The sequence below is a fragment of the Rhinatrema bivittatum genome, chromosome 2 (genome assembly GCF_901001135.1).
Source record: "Rhinatrema bivittatum chromosome 2, aRhiBiv1.1, whole genome shotgun sequence".
In the NCBI taxonomy this organism is placed as follows: domain Eukaryota; kingdom Metazoa; phylum Chordata; class Amphibia; order Gymnophiona; family Rhinatrematidae; genus Rhinatrema; species Rhinatrema bivittatum.
Window position 1 is genome coordinate 753,100,585 of NC_042616.1, and position 26,678 is coordinate 753,127,262.

At 41.3% G+C, this 26,678-nt stretch overlaps 1 protein-coding gene across 2 annotated transcripts in view; it reads right to left on the reverse strand.

The window, feature by feature from the left end:
- Positions 1-26,678, reverse strand: part of SAMD12 (sterile alpha motif domain containing 12) — a 791,332-nt gene that overhangs the window by 280,511 nt on the left and 484,143 nt on the right. Inside the window, exon 5 of one of the 2 annotated variants that reach the window (XM_029591930.1) lies at positions 20,718-20,830. The exons of the other annotated variant lie outside the window; for it this stretch is intronic. Coding sequence (XP_029447790.1) covers positions 20,787-20,830 — 44 coding nt within the window. The 3' untranslated portion in view covers positions 20,718-20,786. Of the gene's footprint in view, positions 1-20,717; positions 20,831-26,678 lie in introns of those variants that run through there. 2 annotated transcript variants of the gene reach the window in all.

Below are 26,678 nucleotides of genomic sequence, written 5' to 3' on the forward strand. Positions count from 1 at the left end.
AGCGGCCTCGGAGGGCGGCCTCGGAGGGCGCGCGCCGGCTATATGGAATTGATAGCCTTGCGCGCGCCGATCCCGGATTTTAGCGGATACGCGCGGCTACGCGCGTATCTACCAAAATCCAGCGTACTTTTGTTGGCGCCTGATGCGCCAACAAAAGTACGCCAAATCGAGCTGTTTGTAAATCTACCCCTATATAAATAAAAATGTTAAATAGTTTGTACATTGTCGCTAATCTCGCCAACCGCTTAACTGAATGCGTTCAAATTTGCACACAACATTCACTTCCCATACGGGAAGGATCTTATACACTTACATTACATATAGGTCACACCTGTGACAGGTAATACAAGTTTAAAAATTGCTTACACAAAACAGCGACATCTGGTGGCCGTCAGCGCAAGCGCAACCTCTTACACCTTTCACACACCACACCCCACCCCCACACAGGGCTATTGTCTTTCATTCACACTCCCTCATAACACACAGAAATCCACACTCATCACACCATACACCCCCACCCACACTCCTGCCAATGTCACTTACTTCACCCACCCTCCCAAAACACACTAAAACATGAATTCCTGGCTGCTACATTGGGAAGCCACGCATTTTACACACCCTCCAAATTTAAATTAAAGTACCCTCTTCCACCCATCCACGCACTGCACTCCGATCACACACTACATCTGAAACAAGTCCGTGCTTCTCCGCCGGCACCACAGGAATGGTCCGGGACACATCGCATTCAGTACGGCCATCGGATGCCAGCAACAAAAATGGCGCCGGCGGACCTTGCCCTTACTATGCTATACGGAGACAACAATGACGTCGGTACACCATGTGACATAGTAAGGGCAAGAGCCCGTCGGCGCCATATCCTCAGCAGACATTTGCCCTTACTAGGTCAGGAATCCTGATGCACCACTTTCACCGGTGAAGTTTTGCGACATGGCAGCCGGCGGAACAAACCCTAGCACACACCCTCGCCACCGGCTGGCAGTTTACACAGGTAGCCGGGGAGGAGCACGGTGGGGGACCGTTCTTATTTTCCGCCGTGCGTTTTTCACGGGGGGGGAGGGAGGGGCACTCATTCTCCACGTCTCCCGAGAGGGGGGCTGTAGCGTGGGTTGCTCTATTTCGCCGGGTTGGGGGGGGGGGCCCAGGAAGGTGTGCTTGCATATTTAAACTATTCTTTGCTGGTGCTGTTCATTTGGGGTACAAAAAAAAACAAAACACACAAACTGTAACCTTTACTGCTCTGTTCTGTTTTTTCAACTTAACCAGGCTCAGCCACACAACGCGTGAACCGATTGCTTTCAAATTTGGACACAAGCTTCACCTCACATACGGCAAGGTTCTTCTACACTTACGTTACATATATGTCAAACCGGGGGCTGGTAAAAAAGTTTTAAAATTTGGTTTCACAAAACATCGACATCTGCTGGACATAAGCGCAAGCTCTTACACCTTGCACAAACGCTCACACCCCATACACACGTGACCAATGTTTGGATTCACACACCCTCCGACCAGACACAAATCCACCCTCCTCACACCCCCCCCCCCCGCACACATGCCAATTGTACTTACTTCACACACCCTTCCAAAACACACAAAAACCCACAAAATTCCAGCATGCTACACCAGGAGGCCACTAACATGCCACATGTTTGCAATTCCCACACCTTACGAACTCACACAAAAACACCCTCCTCACACCCCCCACACCCATGACTTTTCTACTTACTGCCCACACCCTCAGAACGCACGCAAAATGGCAGAATAGTTCGGGCTGCTCCAGTGGGGGGGGGCAACACTGCTCCGTGACACATCGCATACACTACGGCCGTCGGCTGCCAGCAATCAAAATGGCGCCGACGGCTCTGTCCCTTACTAGGACACTCGGGAACGCCAATGGCGGCAGTAGCCCATGTGACATAGTAAGGGCGAGGGCCCTTCGACGCCATTTTCTGGACTGGCAACCGGTGTACCTTCGCCCTTACTATCTGAGCGAGACGACCGCTCCCATTGCTCCACCCCACTGACAGAGTAAGTTCTAACAGCCGTCGGAGACAGTTTCAGTGTTGGCTGCCGAGGGCCAGGCACCAATACTTCCATGCCAGAACGAACGCTCGCTCCACCGACTACCATTTTTGACAGGTATCAGCGGGCCTGCAGGGGGGGGGGGCGTGGGGATGTTCTTGCGTTCATGTTCGGGGGGGGGGGTGCAGGGGGCGGTTATCCCCATTCTCTTTTCTTTCTTTTCCACTTAACCTGGCTCTGCCACTGCAACACGTGGCCGGGTACAGCTAGTATAAAATAAAAATTGTGGACAAAAATAATCAATAGCTATAAATAATAATTCTACATAAAAGAAATAGTGTGCCATATGGATAATTGTTTAATTATTTAGAGGGTGAGTCTTTAAATGCGATTTGAAAGAAATATGTTTTCAGAGATTTTTTGAATTGTTTTGTATTTGAAATAGATCTTAATGAATCTGGTAAAGCATTCCAAAGAGTTGGGCCTGACATAGAGAAAGCTCTTTTCCTGGTGATATCAAGACGATCCAGTCTAGGTGATGGTATATCTAAAAGATTTTGTTCATTGATCTTAAGTGTCTGGATGGTTTATATATATGAAGAAGTGAACACAGAGTAGTAGAGTTAGAGTTATGAATAAGAGAGTGAACAATAGTTAAAATTTTGAACTGTATTCTATATTTAATCAGTAACCAATGTAAGGGCTGAAGTATGGGGGTAATATGATTTTTTAATGAAGAACCCGATAAGATACGTGCAGCTGCGTTCTGAACTAATTGAAGTGAATGAAGTGTGCTATCCGGAAGACCTATGTAAAGAGAATTACAGTAGTCAAGCCCAGAGAAAAGAAGTGATTGCAGAATAGTGCGAAAATCATGGAAAAAAAGCAGAGGTCGAAGTCGTTTCAAAAGTTGTAATTTGTAAAAAGAGTTCTTTGTTACCAAAGATATATGTTGTTTTAAAGATAAATCGGTGTTAATGGTCACACCTACATTTTTTGCTGATTTGGATATTGGGATGGAAGTACCTTTGAACAGTAGTTGAGATGGAGAACCATTAGTTGGTTCCGTAATAGAGGACAGATGAATAATTTCAGTTTTAGCTGGGTTAAGTTTTAATCTGTTATCCCATAACAGATTAAAACTTTCGAATAATAGAAGGACTAGGGGGCATTCCATGAAGTTAGCAAGTAGCACATTTAAGACTAATCGGAGTCACTCAACGCACAATTAAGCTCTGGAATTTGTTGCCAGAGGATGTAGTTAGTGTAGTTAGTGTAGCTGGGTTCAAAAATGTTTGGATAAGTTCATTGACTGCTGTTAATCAAGTTTACTCAGGGAATAGCCACTGCTATTAATTGCATCATAGCATGGGATCTTCTCGGTGTTTGGGTACTTGCCAGATTTTTGTGGCCTGGTTTGGCCTGTATTGGAAACAGGATGCTGGGCTTGATGGACCCTTGGTCTGACCCAGCATGGCAAGTTCTTATGTTCTTAGAGGACAAACCCTGGCACATTTAAATTGTTTGGAAAAAGAACCAGAAGACAGAGAGGAATTAACAATAATGGAAATAAGCCTATCCTGTCCAAGAGAGAACTTTTCAAAAACCATGAAGGCATAAGAACATAAGAACATAAGAAAATGCCATACTGGGTCAGACCAAGGGTCCATCAAGCCCAGCATCCTGTTTCCAACAGTGGCCAATCCAGGCCATAAGAACCTGGCAAGTACCCAAAAACTAAGTCTATTCCATGTAACCATTGCTAATGGCAGTGGCTATTCTCTAAGTGAACTTAATAGCAGGTAATGGACTTCTCCTCCAAGAACTTATCCAATCCTTTTTTAAACACAGCTATACTAACTGCACGAACCACATTCTCTGGCAACAAGTTCCAGAGTTTAATTGTGCGTTGAGTAAAAAAGAACTTTCTCCGATTAGTTTTAAATGTGCCCCATGCTAACTTCATGGAGTGTCCCCTAGTCTTTCTACTATCCGAAAGAGTAAATAACCGATTCACATCTACCCGTTCTAGACCTCTCATGATTTTAAACACCTCTATCATATCCCCCCTCAGTCGTCTCTTCTCCAAGCTGAAAAGTCCTAACCTCTTTAGTCTTTCCTGATAGGGGAGTTGTTCCATTCCCCTTATCATTTTGGTAGCCCTTCTCTGTACCTTCTCCATCGCAATTATATCTTTTTTGAGATGCGGCGACCAGAATTGTACACGGTATTCAAGGTGCGGTCTCACCATGGAGCGATACAAGAACTTGCAACCTAAAGCAGAATTCATTGTGGGCCAGCTAAACAAGATCAGTATTAGAAGCAAAATCCTTATAAATGGAACCAATGTTATCTATAAAGGAGGAGGCAAACTGATGGCTGAAAAAGTAGTTCTATCTGGAGGCAAAAAGACAGGTCGGTTACATCTGAATAACTGTTTAGGACAATATCCTTAGCCCCAGACATCCTGGGGAGAAGCAGCCTGGCCAGGAATTGAATCCAGGTCTTCTAAATGGCAGCACACAGTTGCTTGAGAGGCCCAGGGCAAATTTCTGAAATGTACATGTTCAATACACTGATTTGTAAATGATCATCTACCAAGTTCCACAACAAACTACATTCTGAATAAATCATTGAATTTATCTTAAAACTCTAACTGCAAATAATACACTTTTTTTTAAATGTTATCAGATGAATGAACTCCAGATATAACATAAATCTAACCATGAGAGAATGGGTTTAGGTAAATATAGACCAACTTTCTCATGGGTTTGTCCTTGACTCTTCTTGATGGTGACCGCAAAGCCAAACCATATTAGAAACTGATATCTTAAAAAAAACCCCAAACAAAAAGATACATTTAAAAGAACCGGCAACCTGTGATAAAATACATTTTCCATTAGCTTTTTCTATTATAACTTCAAGGTCTAGTAAATTATGGGATCTGTTAAGAATACATAATTTTGCCTTGCTCAAGAGGCCTATTGTAGAGTTAAGATTACACAAAAGCATCACAATAGCTCCTACTTTAAAATTCAGGGCATGAGGAGAAAACTTACTTAAACTGAGGTTGTTTAAAACTTTGGTTGGATAGCAGGTTGGGATAACCTGCATGGAGTGGCCATGGGTATAACCCTAAGGGTGGTGAAATGACATCAGGAATCCTAGAAGGCTAGTTTAATGTGCATGGGGTTAAGACCCTAACACCGTGCAGCATGGCCAGCCTCACTTGTTTTGGTCTCCGTTTGGAATATTGCAAAGCCTTGGGTCAAACACAGAAGGGGGGCCCAAGTGCTGGAACAAGTATGGAACTTGTATGAATCAAAGAGGAGGATGACGGTGCCTAGAATGGCTTATTGGCAGAGGCAGCTGAAGGACAGATGAGACAATAAAAGTGAAAGGACCAAGATTGAGAGCTTAGGGAAAATCATGAGGGAGAGGGGAGAGTTAGTGTTGGCTTAAGCATGGGAATTTATATGCCGAAGTACTAAAAATGGTGGAGAACCAGAGAGGAAGACAGCTGGGCAGCCCGGGCGGGCCAATTGGTCCTTATCACTTGTAATCTGCCGTTATATTGCTTCTGTAAGACAATGAGGAAATGAAACATTTTCTGTTAAACTAGTTCTGTTGACTGCTATAGCTTGTCTTTCTTCCAGGTGTAAGTATAATTACAGCCAATGAGACAAAATCACATGACTATGCAAATATGTTCTTTTTCATAGTGCTTTATGTTTGCTTCAGTATTGTCAATCTTAATAATGTTCTATCCATAACAAATTGCAAATTATATTCTTGAACAATAAGTAATGTTGGCAGTATCCCAAAATATGCACGCTTTATTAAATAATAAAAGCCTTGAGTGTCACCTTAATTTGTGACTTTCAAATTCCTGTTCTATTATTATACCATGTTTTACCATAAACATTCATTCTTCTGTGATAGAACTTAGTAAACTAAATTTCCAGTTTTGCTATGAATAACACAACCACATAAATTAAGGACGTCATGCACATTAAAAAGGTTTGGCTTCACCTAGACTTCAAACACGTGCCTTCTGGCACAGGCGCTGCCCAAGTTGGGTACCCAGCAAGAGAGATAACCTTCTGTCTGTTTTGGGAGTGGTCTTGTGAACGGGACTTACTGAAGGGTATGGACGATAAGGCCAGAATGTGTTCCAAGGAAGTACATAATCCACCAAATAATTCCCTATGGACTGTTTCCAAAGACAAGCATGGGGTGAGCCACCCAAGTCACTTGGAACTACCTCAAGATCCAGACAGAGCCATGCCCATCCGAACCTGCTGCAAGCTGCTGCAGGACTATGCATCATCGATGGCGAGGAGGAGGAAGAAGGAGAGTTATCACCAAGACAAAAAGTAGCTTCTATTTATAAAGCTAAATGCTTTTCTCAACAGTTATGTAACTGGACATTTTTATAACTAAACAAGGTTCCTGAGGATCTGATTTGGAAGAATTATCTCTATTTTTACAATTGTTTTAATCTTAGGTTAAACTTTCTTTAAGATAATTATTTATTATGTGGATTTATTACTTGCCTTTCTCAATAAGAAATCCCCTCAAAGCAGGAGTGCAACACATTAGAATAACAGAATGAATAAGGTGTGCAGGAAGGATTAGCAAATAAATCAACAGTAATGACTAAGATCTAAAGTAATTGTATAAATAGACAATAATGTCTAAACTTAAAAACAAGTAATTCCTAAACTTAAAATTAAAACATGACAAACAGCTTAATAATAGAAGAAGGTGCATACAGCAGGGAAATGAACTAGAATACAAAGAAATTAACAGGAATGGTTAAGTTGAGCTCAGCACTAATATGTAAACTTACCCTAAAAAACCCCATCTCTGCAAAACGTTGCAGCAGCCTGCTCATGCCACTTACAATTTGGTGCCAGCAATTAATCACAGTTATTCTAGTTTAATGCCTGCTGTCTAGGGTGGAAGTAGTTATGGTTTGTATTAAAAGCCTGGCAAAAGAGCCAAGCTTTTACTAGCTTCCAGAAGCGGGAGTAGGCATGTATTTGGCGGAGTTCTTCTGGGACTGAGTTCTATAGGGCATGTGCTGCTCACGAGAAGGAGTGTTTCTTGGTATCTGTTTTTTTTGTCGCCGGAGTTATTATGAAGACCACACGTGAGGATCTTTTTGGTCTGGTGGATAACCTCTCTCTGAAGTAAATAGGTCCATCTCCTCTTAGAGCTATGAAGGCCAGGACAGGGTTTTGATTCTGGTTCTGAAAGGGACAGATAGTATAGTTTATGTAGGACTGGTGTGATCTGGTTGTGTAGATTGCATCTTTCTGTGAGCCATGCAGCCAAATTTTGTACTATCTGGAATTTGTGGAAGGCCTTATCTGTTAGATCCCTGTACAATCTAGCCTTGTGTTTACCATGGCATGGATTACTGCGGTTAAGTTTACCATCTCGAGAAGTCGTCGTAGATTATGTAGTTGGAGGCGGCAATTCTTTACTGTTTGCATTTCTGGAAGCATGGCTAATTCTGAGTCCAGCAGGACTTTGAGGCTTTCACCTACATCTTTAGCAGGAGCTCATAGGATCTGAACAAGACTTTCAGACCAGGGACCTATCTGTGCCCATTGTATGTTCAGACAATCTGTTTTATTTGGGTTAAGATTGGATTTTGTTGTTTTCAGTCCATTCTTGGATGTCTATGAGACACGTACTTAGCTTTTTTTTTTTACAACTGTTGATGGGTCCAGGTCCATTAGAAGAACTGGCTGGACATCACTCACATAGATGTAATGCTTTTATATCAGATGTTTGGATCAGCTGTGTTAGTGATCTGAGTTACAGGTTGAAAAGAGTATAGAGTCCTGAGGGACCCTGAAGTACAAGATCAAGGGGGCTGATAAATTAGCAGCAAAATGTACAGATTGTTGCCTATCAGACAAAGGAGCTGAACCAGATTAGGACCATGCCATTTAAGCTAGTTGTGATAGCATGATGTTGTGATCTATGGTATCAAAAGCTGCTGAAAAATCCAACAACAGCACTATCATTGTATTTAAAGACACCATCCAGCAGGGAAACAAGGACTGGCAATGCTCATTGGCCTTTTCTGAATCCAGATTGCTTAAGACTCAGTCAGTTTCTATCTGTTAGGCAGTCATTTAGTTGAGTTTGTTCAAACAGTTCCCTTAGAAATGGGATATTAAACAGAGGGTTGTAGTTTTCGAGTTTGGATTCAGATTTGCCTTTTGGGTTGTTTTTTTTTTTTTTTTTAAGGTAAAGGCAACATCATGGCTTTTTTTTTTTTCAGATTTGTAGGAAGCAGAGCCTTAGAGACAGAGGAGGTTTCGGACAAAGTTGATTAGGGTAAATGTGACCCGTACCTCTCATGTGCTTTGTTTCTATTTCATACCTTCTCCATATCTATTACAGAAGATAGCTTCTCATTCATCAGGGGAGGTCTAGGACAGGTTTTCAGGGGTCTGGCATTTCTTGTTCCAGTTCTCACCATGCAAATCAGTAACGTAAATGAAAAAAATGTAAACTATATTGCAGTGCATTATTGATTACTATTATGTTTGGCTGCTCATTCTATTTAGACCTGAGGAAGGGAGTATTCTTCTAAAAGCTATTCAAGAAATTATTAGTGAAATTACTAATAAGAAATTATTAGTGAAATAAAAGGTATCACCTTACATAATTTGGTCTACTGACCTTTATTGCCATGTATTGTAGTATTCCAAACCTCTGTCAATAAAGTTCATTTTGATTATTTAAAAGATATATTTTTGTCTAGTGACTACCTCAGTAAACGTTTCAGTTTTTATATTCCTGACAAAACAGAAAAGGCTTACAGTGTTAGCCTGCCATCTTGGCTTATGAAGGAATATCAATAATCTTATTTATTTTTATTTATTTAACACTTTTTTATACCGACCTTCATAGTAATAACCATATCGGATCGGTTTACATTTAACAAGGGTATAACTGAAGTGACAACTAAAGTAAATTAAACAATAGAAGTGAATAAGGCAAAGTTACAATCAACAAGGAGTAAAGAACTTGGAAGCTTAAATAGCTGGAAAGAAGGTAAAGGCAGGTAGTAATTAAAGTGATACAGTAGAGAATACGGGTTAAAGCTTAAAGTGCTTTAACCTGGAAGTGCCAGAGTCCATCGTTCATGAGGATAAAAGACCATCTTGACAGCTATAATCTTAAACATATACAGGTATCATCTCTGTCCAGTTATTTTGTTGATTTTCTTTTAACTTATATGAAAGGCACTCACTGGCTGAAATGATTCTTGGGCTTGAATTCTTCAGAACTTTGTTAGCTCACTTGGGACAAATTTTCCCCTTATGGTATACTTGCACATTGTACAGTTTACCAGTTATTTTTATATGAGTATGTAGTACCTGATTTTCTGCATGCTTGACTTTTTAATTTTATTAGTGAACATCGCTTCAGGTGAGGGAGGCACTATAGAAAAGTATTTTAAATAAACGAGTAATAGTGTGCACCAAGTGGGATGTGGCACAGAAATTATCCATTTCAGAGTAGCACATGAAATGCTTTCTGTATAAAGGGCATTGTCATATGTATTTACCTAATACAGGATTAAACCTCCCCATAGAAACACAAAATCACAACATGATAGTAGATAAAGACCATCAAGACATAAGAACATAAGATATGCCATACTGGCTCAGACCAAGGGTCCATCAAATCCAGTATCCTGTTTCCAACAGTGGCCAATCCAAGTCACAAGAACCTAGCTAGTGCCCAAACATTAAACAGATCCAAATATACTAATGCTGGTAACAAATAGTGGCTATTCGTTATTAATAGCAGTTTATGGACTTCTCCAGGAACTTATCCAAACGTTTTTTAAACCCAGCTACCCTAACTGCCTTAACCACATCCTCTGGCAATGAATTCCAGAGCTTAATTGTGTGATGAATGAAAAAGAATTTTCTATGATTTGTTTTAAATGAGCTACTTTCTAACTTCATGGAGTGCCCCTAGTCCTTCTATTATTCGAAAGAATTACTAATTCACATTTTCCTATTCAAGTCCTTCCATGATTTTGTATACCTCTTATCATATTACCCCCCCCCCTCACCCATCTCTTCTCCAAGCTTTATTTATTTATTTATTTATTTTAAAACTTTTCTATACCATCGTTTAGTAATGCACCATCACAACGGTTTACAGTTAGGCACAAAATAGGTTTGGTTTCTAAATTATCCATAGGGTGCCAATATTATACGGATACATAGTTCAATATATATACTCTAAATGGGGAATGGGTTGAGATTACCATTTATATGATTGTTAGGATAATCATATATGTTTATCCTGAACAACCCTAACCTCTATGGCAGCCATTTCATGCCCTTTATCATTTGGTTGCCCTTCACTGTACTTTCTCCTTGCAACTATATCTTTTTTGAGAAGTGGTGACCAGAACTGCCACAATATTCAAGATTCACCTGATTTAGTTTTTAAGACATCTACAATGAATATGCATGTAGTATATTTACATATAATTTAATTAATATGTTCAATGTTTATGTTCAATGTCCAATGTTCAATGTTAATTAATATGTTCAATGTTCAATGTAAACCGCTAAATGAAGCGATAGTTCTTGTTTCTTGTAAACCGGGGTGATATGTATTTTATACAGGAACCTCCTGTATATAAACCCTATAAATAAATAAATGCAGTTTCACCATGGATCGATATAGAGGCATTATGACATCAACTTTTTATTCGCTATTCCCTTCTTAATAATTCCTAACATTCTGTTTGCTTTTTTGACCGCCACAGCCGAAGATTTCAATCCACTATGGGGTAGATTTTAAAAGAAGCGTGATCAGCCTACTTTTGCTTGCGCATCAGACTCAAGCAAAAGTACGCTGGATTTTAGTAGATACGCGCGGAGCCGCGCGTATCCACTAAAATCCCTGGATCGGCGCGCGCAAGGCTATTGATTTTTATAGCCGGCGCGCGCCGAGCCGCGCTGCCTAACCCGTTCCCTCCAAGGCCGCTCCGAAATCGGAGCGGCCTCGGAGGGAACTTTCCTTTGCCCTCCCCTCACCTTCCCCTCCCTTCCCCTACCTAACCCACCCGCCTGGCCCTGTCTAAACCATCCCCTTACCTTTGTCGGGGGATTTACGCCTCCCGGAGGGAGACGTAAATCCCCGCGCGCCAGCGGGCCTCCTGCGCGCCGGGCCGCGACCTGGGGGCGGGTACGGAGGGCGCGGCCACGCCCCCGGACCGCCCCGGACCGTAGCCACGCCCCCGTACCCGCCCCCAAAACGCTCCCGACACGCCCCCGAAACGCCGCGACGACCGGGCCCGCCCCCCGACACGCCCCCGACACGCCCACTCCGAAAACCCCGGGACTTACGCGAGTCCCGGGGTTCTGCGCGCGCCGGGAGGCCTATGTAAAATAGGCTTCCCGGCGCGCAGGGCCCTGCTCACGTAAATCCGCCCGGTTTTGGGCGGATTTACGCGAGCAGGGCTCTGAAAATCCGCCCCTATGTGCCTAGATCTTTTTCCTGGGTGGTATCTCCTAATATGGAAATTAACATTGTGTAACTACAGCAGGAGCTATTTTTCTCTATATGCATCACCTTGCACTTGTCCACATTAAATTTTATCTGCCATTTGGATGTCCAATCTTCCAGTCTCTCAAGGTCCTCCTGCAATGTATCACAATCTGCTTGTGATTTAACTACTCTGAATAATCTTGCATTATCTGCAAATTTGATCACCATCTAGGTCTGCCCGATATCCCAGGTATTACACATACCTTATGAACTCTGGGGGATCTTTTTAAAGTCCAAATCTTATTATTTTAAGCAACTCATAGTAATGCAGTATAGAAACAGAGCAATGCATGAATAGAGATCATCGCTTCACTAATACACAAAGATATCAATACATGTCATAGGATCAGGAAATAAAACTAAACATTGGGGCTTAGATTGTAAGGCATAGGAAAAAATGAGCACTTTTCTCTGCTGCTGTGGCCTCATATTTATAGATGAATGAAATGGTGCTCCACCAAATATTCATATCTAATTCAGAGATATTATTCCAATGATTTAAAATCGTTTCCCTGTTCCATGTAATTCGTTATGTTCCATGTTAATCGATATGATGCATCTACGAATACCGGTATATAAAAGCTGTTAAATAAATAAATGAATAAATAAATGTCTACAACAAATTAAGAAATCTAACAGTTGCCCTTCTGCCAATGTAACTTCTAAGAACCAAAGATTTCCATATTATAAGCTTACATGACAATTTGTATGTAAAGAATAATCATATCTAGTACTTCATAGCATTCCAGTAACCCAAACATTTATAACAGGATAGCAAATGAGAAAAAATGCCCATACCACAGGACTACCATTGCCATTTTTTGTCTACTTTTCACTGGAGTACAAATTGCTCTGTGTACTATTAAAAAACGACTATATAACAGAAGTGGAGAAAGAAAGCCTACGATTTATCCCCATGCTTGGCCCATCGCTTTTCATCTAAGAGCATTCTCAAATCTTTTCCCCCTGCATCCTCCTTCCCAATATACCTATTAACAGTGGTATTTTTTAAATATAGAATCTGAGGCCTGCTTTGATGAAGCCATCATCTTAACACAATTTTTGTACCTTTAGCTAAATCTAGTAAAGACTCCAATGCAATACACATAGAAACATAGAAATGACGGCAGAAGACCAAACGGCCCATCCAGTCTGCCCAGCAAGCTTTCATGCATTCACACACACTTTTTTTTTCCACTCTCTCATACTTATCTGTTACTCTTGGCCTTTACTACCTTTTGGTTCTATTTCCCTTCCACCCCCGCCATTAATGTAGAGCAGTGCTGGAACTGCTTCTAAGTGAAGTATCAAGCTTAATTGGTTTAGGGTAGTAACCGCCGCAATAAGCAAGCTACACCCACGCTTATTGTTTACCCAGCCTGTGCCATTTAGTCCTTGTTGGTTGTTGTCTGTTACTCTTGGCCTTTAATACCCTTTTGGTTCTATTTCCCTTCTACCCCCACTGTTATCTTAGTACATGATTACCACTGGTCAAAATGACTTAATTGAAGCCGGTAAAAAAAATTGTTTGCATGATAACTCAAAACCCTTGCTGTAGAATCAAAAAGTCCTTCAGTCTATTCCCAAACATTAAGTGACCTACACACAATATACCTTTCTGCTGCCATTGCATTCTTATTAATTTTCAGTTTTGTATTATACCAAACGGGCATTCTCTTTGATAAAAAAACCCACAAGCTGCATTCTATGATCAAAGAATTTAAATGCACATAATCTACAACATCAAATGCTCTGCTAACTGACTGGGAAGACCCATACCAGCTGTTAAATAAGTTGGTATTGGATAAAGCAAAGCTTTCGCCAGGTATAACCCAAACTTGGCTTGTTTACTGTATCAATGTCTTCTAGCTACTGACTGCCCTGCTTTAACAAAAGTGCACGATAACATAACTCAAATTTCGGAACGTTCACCTTATATAACCAGTCTCTTCAGCCAGCATGCACACCCAGTCCAACGGAGTTTCATTTAACTTTCATTATATTCCCTTACAAGTCCTGAACATCATCCTGCAAGAGCCCAGGATCCTCAAAGTTCTTGGTATTATTATTAAGAGTCACTTTCAACCTGGCTGGGTAATAAAGCCCATCTAGCATTTAAATCCTTGAACTGAGGCCTCAGCGGCAAAATTTGTTTGCGAAGTTGCACAATTTCTTTGTTTAAATCAGGGACAATCAAGATTATTTGCACTTCAAAAGTTGCCGTCTGTAAAATTTCCAAGACTTACAGGTACAGTATCTTAGTACATGAATCACATATGTGATGAGAACGTTTCCATAGAAACTCTAAAGGAGGAAGCTCTATGTGCTCTTTCAATTTCAAATGGAAGGCCAAACTGCAAGTCGGGCCACTTTATCAGGAAAGATAAAGCTGTGCCGCTGAAGTAAGAAGGCTGCTGCTGCCTGAGCTCTGCACATTTTGGGGAGAGAGAGACAGAGAGCATGAGCGTATGTATGAGAGAAACAGAGAGGATGAGCATGTGTGCGTGGGTGTCAGAGAGAGCTCCTGTGTGCGAGAGATATAGTACATGTGCGTGTTTGTGTGTGTGAGAGAAACAGTGCATGCATGTGTATGTGAGACAGCACGTGTGTACATGTGTGTGAGATCCAGAGTGCATGTATGAATATGTATGCAAGAGAGATAGAGCACGTGTGTGAAAGAAACACTGTGCATGTGTGTGTGTATGTGAGAGAGAGAGCATATGTGAAAGAAACAGAGCACGTGTATGTGTCTGTATGAGAGAGTGCTTGTGTGCATGCGAGAAGGACTGCATGCGTGTATGTGAGAGAGCATGTGTGTGTATATGAAAGGGTATATGTGTGTGTATGTGAGAGAGAGACACAAAGCATGTGTGTAAATGTTTGTGAGACAGCAGAGAGCATGTGTGTGCGTGTGCGCGAAAGTGTATATGTGTGTGTGAGAGAGAGAGCATGTATGTGCATGTGTTTGAAAGTGGAAGCATGTGTTTGCATGAGAAAGAGGGAGAGAGTGCATGAGTGTATGTATGTCATGTAAGGAAACAAGTATGTGCATGTGTGAGAGAGAGACAGCATGATTGTGTGTGTGTGAGACAGACAGTATGAGTGTGTATGTGTGTGAGACAGAGAGAGAATGAGTGTGAATGTGCATGTCAGTGTAGAGAGAGCCTGTATGCATGCGCATGAGAGTTGTGTGTATGTATGTTAGAAAGCGTGTAAATGTATGAGAGACAGCATGAGTATGAATATATATATATATATATATATATAGCTCTATAAGATGAGGAATATATCATCTTCAGCAATTTATCCAGTCTGCTTAGAGAAAATTCCACTGCAGCTTTGGGCTGTTGATGACTAAAAGACAAAGGCCGATGGGCATTAAGCAATGGCCTTTTTTGACCGTATGGGAAATCATTGAAGACTAGGCACTGTGCTGGTTGGGAACAGTGATCAGCACAAGTCAGATGAGTAACTACAACCCTATCTGGCTGTGCAGAATATTTCTTGACGCTTGGGAGTCATATTAGAGACAGTTCATTTCTTAATGCCTAGTCTACAAGCAGTTTGCTAGGGGTGTGCAGTCCTCAAATTTTTGGCTTTGTTTTTATAAATAGTATATGCTAAAATGATTTAGTGTGAGTTATCTGCAAATACAACCCCCTCCCCCCCCCCCCAAAAAAAATGAGTTTTTGGTTTCGTTTTAGAAACAAGAAATACTGTCATTGGTGTTTCCCTTGCATTTCTAAAAAAAACAAAACCCACATCCCTTGCGCTTCATCTGCATAGCCTGATGAGTATCTGTGGTCCGTGTGATGGCTAATAAACTCTCTTACATAGGTGGCTAGATAAGACAGTGTTGGTAGGACTTCTTGTTCCCAACTGCACTTGAGGAGTTTATAAACATTTACTACATGGAAAATGCAAAACATTTTTGATAAGAGGATCTGCCTTAGCAGTGCTGGAGGGGGAAATTTATTGGCATATCCATACACATCACAGGGAAAGAAGCACAACAGGTTGCATCCTCTGATGTAATAGCATCCAGCTTCCTGGATAGCAACTGTATAGCAACAGGCTGTGGTTGACTGCCTACAAGTCCGCCAGGTTCAGTTACAAGATTTAAAGTGCACATCTGGAATATTGGATGGCAACAGGCTGTGCTTGACTGCCTACAAGTCCGCCAGGTTGAGTTACAAGCTTTAAAGTACACATCTGGAATATTGGATGGCAACAGGCTGTGGTTGACTGCCTACAAGTCTGCCAGGTTGAGTTACAAGATTCAAAGAGCACATCCTGTTGCAAAAAAGCTAGGCAGCTGTTCAGCACTGGAGCTGTCAGTTATGGAACTGGGATTCTACGAGATGGTTCTTTCTGTGGTACTCTCGGAAAACAGTTCGCTAATAAGATTATTTGTTTTTCTAAGAGGTCCTGTGCCCTGACAAAGTGTATGACTTAAATGCTGATCCACTGCACAATGTAACCCTAAAAAAGGACTGGGAATGTCTCCCTGAGAGCCCACTGCTGTGATTACCTTTTTGGTTATCTTACTACTAGGTCTGACTGTAACTACACAATTAATAATCAGCAGCACCCTTCTATTTATATTAAATTTCAAATGATTCCCAATTATAAAAAAACAAAATTAAGTCAAAATCCTCAGTAGATGAGATGGAGGAGAATAATCAGAACGATCTGCAAGCAGGGTGGCTAAAAATACCAACCAACCTGAGGACAATTTTCTTGCCGGTTACTGTGATAAAAGAAAAAAACTAATTGTAGATGTACCACTGGGAGGTATACCACTACCGTTACAAGCCCCTATTTGGTTTTGCTGCTGCTGCATGTGTACATGTGTAAAACTTAAGACATTTAAAATCTCATTATCAAGCCCTTTTTTTTTTTTTTTTTTACATCTTTACAGCAATCAATCAAAAGTTATGTAGGATTTTGTGTTTAAGTCTGAAAGATAAGATAGGCACCACAAGCTCTCTCCTCATTCTCTGCCCCACTGGTAACGGCATGCATATTAGATGGTATAAATGTTGCACTGGACGTGGACCCTTGGCCTGGTGCAGGATTGGTACGGCCCTCCGGTCGGACTAGGAGAGCACCTGCAACCAGGAGGCGGAGCACAGGAGGAGACAGAGGCTAGCTGGACCTTCGCCAATAGCAACCCGGGGTTCCCTCAGGTTGAGCCCTTGGTTACCAGGGCCACCTGGTCTTAGATGGGCCTTGCAGGGTATCCTAGAGAGGAAGCACAGGGGAGTGCCCACCACGAACAAGGGTGTGCGGTCAATGTTCAGGCACAAAAGTTCAGAGGTAGCAGGAGGCCAGAAGAGAGTGTCCGAGTGGATAGCGAGGATCAAGGCCAGAGTATCAGTCCAGAATGGTCAGCCGAAGCAGGGGTCAGTACCTGTAGTCAATCCGGAAGTAGTCAGGTCAGGCAGAGGTCAAGTTCCAGGCAGCGATCAAGAGTAGTCAGGTGTCAAGCAGAGGTCAGTTCCAGGCAGCGATCAGGAGTAGTCAGGTGTCAGGCAGAGGTCAGGTCCGGGCAGCAATCAGGAATAGTCAGAAGCAAGCAAAGGTACTCCCAGGGATGGAGAGACGAAGGAACAGGAGACACTAGAACAGGAGACGCTGGAATAAGAGACACTGGAACAGGCAAACTAGAGAACACCGGCGTGTACGACCCAATTGCAAGGCACCGTTTAGGGGAACGGGCCTTGCCTTATATACCTGGGTTGTGTGACATCATCAGGGAGCATTCAGCTCGGGTTTCCCGTGCTTGGCCCTTTAAATAGGGTGACGTCGGCTGTGCGCGCGCCTAGAGGCGGGGCTGAGAAGCAGGAAGACGCGGAGCCCCTGCGGGAGCTCCGCTGTGAGGCCGACATCGGAGACGGTGAGCAGGGGAGCCAGGGACGCCGCTAACTGCCTGCGGCTGAAGAAAGCCCGGAGCTAGTAGACGAGAGAGAGAGAGGTGAGCAGGCCCGGCCGCGGACGGGAAGCGCAACAATACTGGGCATATTTGTCTGGTTGACTGATCATATTGTTTCAACTACTGCTAAAATCAGGGTCATAAGTGGGGCAAGATCAGTATTAGCACCAGACACTTTTCCATGGGAGGCATCAAATAGTATAAACTGCAAATGTATTTTTTATTTTTGTTACACATATTTGTTCAGCAGCTAAAAACAATAATATTTAACAATTATAATTTTGTATACATTTTAACCTTTTTTCTACAATCAGTGTGTATATTTCGAGGAGTGCTTCAAATTGATATCTAGTTCTAAGCACCAAACAGTCTAGCTATAACCATGGCTAAATATGTCTCTTTTACTGTAGTGATGTCCACAATCATAACAAAAGGTAACGGCACCCAGCTGGAACAACAGTGATAAAATCCCCCACTAGCTGTCATTCTGAAATCGGATATGGTGCCATCGCTTTCATATCTACTTCTTTTTAACTAATTTTGTTTTAAGTATTATTTTCTCACTGTTAGTTCTGCCTACTCTCTCACATCTGTCCCCCACTCCTTTCCTAGAATACATCTGTTTAATATGAATTTTTTCCATCGAGAATTATTCCAAATTGTTGGCGAGGGAGAGGGCGGGGGGAGTCAGGTTGAGCGTGCTGATGTCAGTAGAAGTTCTTAGTTGAGGTTTAGCCTTATGTTCAGCTGTAGTTCTGGGTTCAGAAGTCCTCGTTTCACAAATGAATACACTGCAATAACTTCTCTGCTCATAATTGAAAGACTCTACTTGCAGCACATTAATCTAGAAGAGCGACCAAAATGATAAAGGGAATGGAACAGCTCCCCTATGAGGAAAGACTAAAGAGGTTAGGACTTTTCAGCTTGGAGAAGAGACGGCTGAGGGGGGATATGATAGAGGTGTTTAATATCATGATAGGTCTAGAACGGGTAGATGTGAATCGGTTATTTACTCTTTCAGATAATAGAAGGACTAGTGGGCACTCCATGAATTTAGCATGTGGCACATTTAAAACTAATCGGAGAAAGTTCTTTTTCACTCAACACACAATTAAACTCTGGAATTTGTTGCCAGAGGATGTGGTTAGTGCAGTTAGTGTAGCTGGGTTTAAAAAAAGGATTGGATAAGTTCTTGGAGGAGAAGTCCATTACCTGCTATTAATTAAGCTGACGTAGAAAATAGCCTCTGCTATTACTATCAACAGTAGCATGGAATAGACTTAGTTTTTGGGTACTTGCCAGATTCTTATGGCCTGGATTGGCCACTGTTGGAAACAGGATGCTGGGCTTGATGGACCCTTAGTCTGACCCAGTATGGCATATTCTTATGTTCTTAATCCTTACCGCTTCAAATGGCCAGCTTTAATCTTTACAAAGTAGCAGGACACAGTCTACACACATTAGTAATAGGATTCCTTGAAGCACAATTTTTACAAACAAATAAGCACCAAAAAGGCACTTGATGCGCCAAAAATGTCACCAATCTTGCAGACATTTAAAACTGTGATGCAATTTATTTCCACTACATCTTGTGGGTGCCAGAGGAAGAGTAGCACAGCACTTCTGCTTTTGTCATTTCGGGGCATGGATCTCCCTAACTTGCTGCATTGGTACCGTATGTCTTCCTGCTCACCCTAACTCTCAGATTCTAGAATCTGAGGAAAGTAAGATGTGGAATGCAGCAAGGATGGTTGCATCCAAGGAAAGAAAGAGCCCTCCTAATTTATGGAGACAGATTCTTAATTGTAGGTAACTGCTTTTTGATTCAGTTCTTTTATGTGCAAAAATAAATTCCCCCCCCCCCCCCAAAAAAAAAAAAATTGCAATGGTTGGACAATATTTGAATGAAATCAATGATTACACAATTGAGATATTTCACAACATCAATGTGATATGAAAGCTCTAATGTATAAGGGTCTCTAACACAAAATGTGACTCCAAATTTGTGGTTCTTAATAAAACATAATTATATTTACTACCAACACTAGGTTTACTCGTCTTACACTCCTGCCAGAAACTTTGCACCATCAGTTACTAAATGTGGTGGTTTATGCTGAAGAGAGTAATTAATATGACGACAGAGAAGGGAACTTCTGTATATCTCAAAGGACATGGTAACATTTATGTGTTTATAAAAATGTGAAAAAATTCAACTTATCTTATACGCTCATCTTCCCTTCATCTGCCACAGCATAATGCCAACTTCAAAAAGACCCGACACAGGCTGCGTTTCACTTGCTTCTTCAGGGTGGGTCGGGGGCGGATCACGGGCAGGTTCAGAGGCTCCAGGCACAGCGGACATTTGCCGCTGTGGTTGGGATCGCGTGCCGGCAGTTGGCCAGCGCGCCCAAAAGGAAAATTAAAAATTGGGGGGGGGGGGGGGGTTAGAGTAGGACTAGGGGGAGAAAAGGTTAGGGGAAGGGGTGGGAAGGTCAGGTTAGGGGGGAGGGAATGGGGGAAGGCAGCCCGGCTTGGTGCGCGCAAGGTGCATAATTGTGCACCCCCTTGCGCGAGCTGACCCCTGATTTTATAACATGCGCGCGCCTGCGTGCGCATGTTATAAAATCAGGCGTACATGTGCGCGCGCCGGGTAGCACTCTTATATGTAGGCCGCGCGTGCTTCTTTTAAAATCTACCCCAAAGTGCACTCACGTGAATAAATCCTATGGACAATTCAAAGGTATATATTGTAGCAATTTTCAAAAGTGCAAGTAAAGTGCATTTACTCATGTAAAACCCAATTTTAAGCATGTAAATGCTTTTTAAAATCAGGTCCTATAGTTTCTCACCTTCTTACTCCTTGGTTAACGACTTGAATTGTCATCCAACCTCTCTCTCTCTTATACAGCCATCCTGAAATTTTGCTTTGTTTTTTATTCAGTATAAATGTAGATGCCATTGTATAGGAATTCTGCTATGAATTTGTTTCTAATCTGCCTTGAGACCAGCTTGGTTAAGACAGAATATCACATGTATATAAATAAATATATATAGTCCCGGTATGCAAGCATGAAAAGAAAAAGTGTGCCTTATACATCAGACTGGTTCTGGAGCCGATAGCCAGTGCTGACATTCCAGGAAGATGAGAACGTACTCTGTGAGCAGAGACACGTTGCTACAGAAATACATGATCCATACCTTATTATGGAAGGGCAGCAGATGCTGCTACATAGACAAGAAATCCAGCTGGAAAAAATTAGAATAATAGAATTAAAAAAAATAAATAAAAGCAGCAAATATTCTAAAAGAACATTTTCTTCTGTAGCTCATTAAAGGGAACAGGCCAAATTAATTATTTAGAAGAACAGACTGAAAGGAATTCTTATTGCTAACAGGCTGAAGTCAAATAAAAGAAATTACGCACAGCTAATGTACAATGTGGTCACAATATAGCAAGGGGTCCTTAGGCCACCCTGTCCTCAGGAACATCCGTATCCAATTTTGTGCAAGATGCCATTAGTTGTGAGTTCTGTGCGTGTGCGAGCATGGGACATGTGTGTGTGTATGTTTGTCAAAATGCCATTTTTTCCTACACAACTATTTCTAAGTGGATAGTTCTTGTTTAACTGGTTTTAATTTGGTCTTAAAATTGTCTACATGTGACATTTCAAGCCTATTATGTTGTGGTCTTAAAGTGGCAAATCAGAAAATTGTTGCAGAAATAAAAATTAGCATTATTGTATCCAAAGGAAACAGCTGCAAAACGCTTTTAAACTATCAGTTTCCTTGATTTTAGAAACAGGATTTGCAAATGCTTTGTGCTCCTTTTTAACTGTTTTATGCCCTCCAATCTTTAGACTGAAATTCTGTATCCAAGTTTCTGGAGCAGATTTACTCAACTCGAGGCAAGAAATGAGGATATGATGAGTGGCTATTTGGGAGGTCAGATGAAAATTTTAAAGACAATTCTAAAATTGAAAAATATAGAAATTGAAGACCAAATAATGGCAAATAGGCATTGATGAGCACATAGAGATTCATATGCAGTAAAATTTGGCCCCAAACCCTTTTTAGTATACACATTAATACATAGCTTAGGCCTGGATTTATCAAAATGCACTAAATAACGCATGCGATAGGAAAAGGGGTGTGTTTTATGGTAATAGGCAGTTTATTGCAAAGTGCACTAAATTAGCACTTCGAATAGGTATTAGTGCAAATTGCGATAACTTTTTCACACTTTGCGATAAGTGCCAGAATTGGTGCATTTTCTACATACAAGCACTGGGGGGGGGGACAACAACAATTTTTAGTAGTTTTAAGCTCCTGGAAAGCCAGCCTAGCTATCAGGGGCCCTCCTACAACCACTGGGGGGGGAAGAGAGAGAGAGAGAATGAGAGAGAGAACCTAGCCATAATGCCCTCATACTACATAGGTATTTATACTTATAGGTTATTATATGATTTATATTTATTTTATACTTATATATTTATATTATATATATATATTTATATTATATAGATATTTATATTATATGAGGCCTACCTAGTCACTCGAGATGAGGTTTAGGTATTAATGTAGGGGTTAGGGGCCACTTTGACATTCAAAGTGAGATGTACAAACAGAACAGTGCTCTCTTGTGAAGATTTGATGACCTTCAGAGTGAGGAAACTCACCCAAAGAAGAGATTTGTGCAATGTTCTCTCAACCTAGCTTGATGGACTCTCTACCTGGGTAACATTAGCCCCCCTCTTTTGCACCTACTTGTATATATTAATAAGAGTTTATTCTCATCTAGTTATTCCAGGAGAATTGTATCTTCATCTGTCTTTCCCTGTTCATTATCTATGTTCACTCTTTAGATTCATTCTTGTATCTCCTCCTTTTAAATTTAATTATTACAGTTAAGTTACCGAGTTCTTTGTAATTTTTTTCCCATTTTTTTCCATGTAAACCGATGTGATGTCTGTCGAATGTCGGTATATAAAAGTTTCAAATAAATAAATAAATAAAATAATGGAAAAGCTGTCTTATAGAGAAAGGCTAAATAGATTAGTGCATTTTAGCTTGGAAAAAGTCAAATGAGAGGGGTTATAAAATCATGAGTCAGGTGGAATGAATAAATAAGGAAAGGTTATTTACACTTTCAAATGACACTAAGTGGAAACTCTATGAAACTACTAACCAGCAAATTTAAAACACGTCGTAGTAAGTATATTTTCATGCAGCATATAAGCTATGGAATCTGCTGCCAGAGAATGTGGTCAAGGCCAGTAACATAGCGGGGTTCAAAAGAGGATTGGAGAAGCTCCTGAAGGAAAAGTTCATAACCAGGCATGGGAAAGCTGGTGCTTATCCCTGGGAGTGAAATAGAAGAAATAGATCAACTATTGGAGATCTGACGGGTACTTGTGATCCGGACCCGGAATGCTGGGCTCAGTGGACCTTGGTCTGATCCACATGGCAGTTCTTATGTTTTTATACGCAGTCCTCGCTTCCTCTTGGCTCAGCCACTTTGATGAAAACCTGTGAAACGTTAAGTACGCCTAGCACATATGCTTATTTATTATTTAATTTATATTCTGCCTTGCAGACACTTCAAAGGGGAGCACATAAGGCTGATTATCGGTTCTAAGGATCAAGGTGGGAGAGCATCTGGATCTCAGGAAAAGAGATCAAAGAAGCTTCCAGGAGAGGAAAAAACAGACCAATGCATGTGCCTCAAATGTCTGCTAAGGAAATAGAAGAAGAGGCGGTAGTGGAGGAATATATACAGGAATTAGATCAGGGAAATGGCATCATCCAAGAAGCTGTGTCACAAACACCCAGAGGACCTGTCTACATCAAAGGGCATCCAGCCAGGAGTCTACAAGGAGGACTGGCATCAGAAAGTGACTTATCCAGCCTGCCACATTCATCTCATTGATGTCAGGGAGAGAAATCTGCCAACTCTGACTTCAAAGGGCACCAGCACTCACTCTCTACAAGCACCCTGAGGTTCTGGGGCAAGGATTAGCTTTAGCCCCATTGGTGCCCTGTGCGGGCAATCTAAAGATACTCATGGTTTGAGGAGGAGGGGATTGTATTTGCAGCCCCAGCTGAGGATTCAACAGCAGGAAAGACAGTTTGGAAGGGTCTCAAAGTTTTCAGAAAAGAGTTCTACAGTCAAACAAAAATAATTTTTAACCTCCAAGAAGCCTTGGTCACCCAGACCGCTGTACTAGCTCAAATTCAAAACACCTGCAATGGTCTTTGGACTGACAAACCACATCAAGGACAGCAATGGCCGTTATAATCTTGGGTATCATGGAATAGTCCTTTATTTAAAAGAAAAGTAAAACTATTGTGAAGCATACAACAATGTTTGCAAAACACTTGTTATGCATTAATAAAAATGTATTTTCAAATAATGAGTGGTGTTACTAAATGTGGATTTGTGCAGAAAGGTTTAAAGAGTGTGCTGGTGTATTTTCATTTCCCAAAGAGAAGAGCAGAAAGTTAAGTTATAGCTCAAAAAGTTTGTGCATAAACTTTTACAATGCTTGTTAGAAGCTGAGTTATTTGAATAGTAAGCATGATAAAAAGTTTACATCTGGCTCCAGGCACGTGTTAAAATTTAAGACTTAGAGAGCACATGCTAAAAAGCATGTAAAAGATGACATACCATGCTATTTTCTACATGCCTGCTAAAGCCTAACTTGCATCTGATATTCATTCTTTCATTTATGAGCATATTTGCACTGCTTTTAGCACAAACATACCAGTGTCTTCAGGGACTGGTTTAGCATGCATATTAGTTCGCATGTATGCTAAATACACTAATGTTTAGTACATAGACTCCAAAATGAAGTAGAAATAGTAATCTTTATTTTGAAATGCTGATTTTCATACAACTTCAAAACGGTGTACAAATATATTTTACACATTACAAGTCAAAACATTATGATAAGCATTAAAAATGAATACATTTAAATTTTAAAAAGCCATTCCAGTTATAAAATCAGGGGTCGGCGCGCGCAACAGGGTGCACAATTGTGCGCCTTGAACGCTCCAAGCTGCGCTGCCTTCCCCCGTTCCCTCCCCCCTAACCAGACCTTTCCACCCCTTCCCCTAACCTTTCCTCCCCCTAGACCTACTCTAACCCCCCCCCCCCCCCAAATTTTAAATTTACCTTTTGCGCGCGATGGCCAACTGCTGGCGTGCGATCCCAAGCACAGCGGCAAATGGCAGCTGTGCCTGGAGCCTCTAACCCCGCCCCGCCCCGCCCTACCCACATGCCCTGCCCCCTTCCCGCCCCTTTAGTAAAGCCCCAGGACATACACGCGTCCCAGGTCTTTTGAAAATAGGCGTGCTTAAGCCTTTTAAAACATCAGCAGCAAAGGTATGTGTTTTTAGATCCAATTGAGTTAAGGAAATTTCTTGATGCCAAATTACCTGCACTGTCTCCTAGCCTCGGCAATGAAGCTGTTGTACCACATGTTTCCTACTTATTTTTCTTAACATTGCTCATAATGTATGTTATCTTGGCTCTTTTGTTGCTTTATAACAGGGTTTGATTTCTTAATAATGAGTATTTAGGTTTGATTATAAGGCCTATTATTATTAATTACCATGAAGTGTAAATCTATAACCAAGATTCTCAAGAGTGATAATTATTTGCTTGCACCTGTGTAAATGGCAAGTTGATACTGCTGTTTTGTTTGTAAAATATTTGGCATAAATAAAAAATTAAAAAAAAAAAAATTCGGCCCTAAATGCTTCCTAAATTTGAGAAAATGATTCTCTAACCGGATATCTACAAGCAGTGTGCTCCAAGTCAATTGAGCTTGGTATTGGAAAGTTGATAGTCCAGTTCCTTCTAGGTAGATGTCTTTTAAGGTAAGGTAACCACAAAAGTTCTTTTTGGGAAGATCTTAGTGTCTGTGAAGGGATAAGCAAAATAGGCAGATTAAAAAGGAAATCTGAAATCCCTTTTGACAAGACCTTATGATTCAGACATAAAATCTTAAATGCCACTCTACAATGAACTGGGAGCTAGTGCAAATATCCCCTCCACCTCAGCTGAATAGCCCTAATCTCTTCAGCCTTTTCTCATATAGGGGATGGAATGGCTCCCCTATGAGGAAAGGCTGAAGAGGTTAGGGCTGTTCAGCTTGGAGAAGAGATGGCTGAGGGGGGATATGACAGAGGTCTATAAAATCATGAGAGGTCTAGAATGGGTAAATGTGAATCAGTTATTTACTCTTTTGAGTAACAGGACTAGGGAATACTCCATGAAGTTAGCAGGTAGCACATTTAAAACTAATCAGAGAAAATTATTTTTCACTCAATGCACAATTAAGCACTGGAATTTGGTGCCAGAGTATGTTGGTTAGTGCAGTTAGTGTAGCTGGGCTTAAAAAAGGTTTGGATAAGTTCTTGGAGGAGAAGTCCATTAACTGCTATTAATCAAGTTGACTATGAGGTAGATTTAAAAAGCCTTGTGCATGCAAAAACAGCCTCATACGTGCGTAAGTGGACCGCGCAGGAGCTACGCAAATTTTAAAAAGCCGGGAAGGATGCATGTAAATTAATGTACACACGCCCTTAATTTTCCACTGCCAGCACGCATATGTTATGCAAGTAACTTTGCTACAGCTCCTTGGTGGGAGAGAGAGAAAGAGAGAGAGAGAGGAGAGAGACAGACTGATGAATTTTAGACCTTATAAGCAATGAATATTCTAACAAGAGGAATTGATTTGTACTCTGCAGTCTCTGCTTAGCATTGTACAAATCAATTCCTTTTCATTACTTATAAGGTCTAAAATTCTTTAATGATGTCAATTTTATAAGAAATACCTTTGAATGTTTCTGTAATACCACCCGCCAAACCCCAACCCTCTTCCTGAAAATTCACTCCGAATCAAAGTACCTTCCTTACAATGGTCCATATATTGAGTGAAAGGCTGAGCCTTATAAAGAGTGAGTGAGCGTAAGATATGCATATGAATCATGCAGACATACGCACGTGAAGAGTATTTAAAAACCTATGGGGTAGATTTTCAAAGGGTTATGCGTAACCCCCGAAAACAAAACCCTGCGCGCGCCGAGCCTA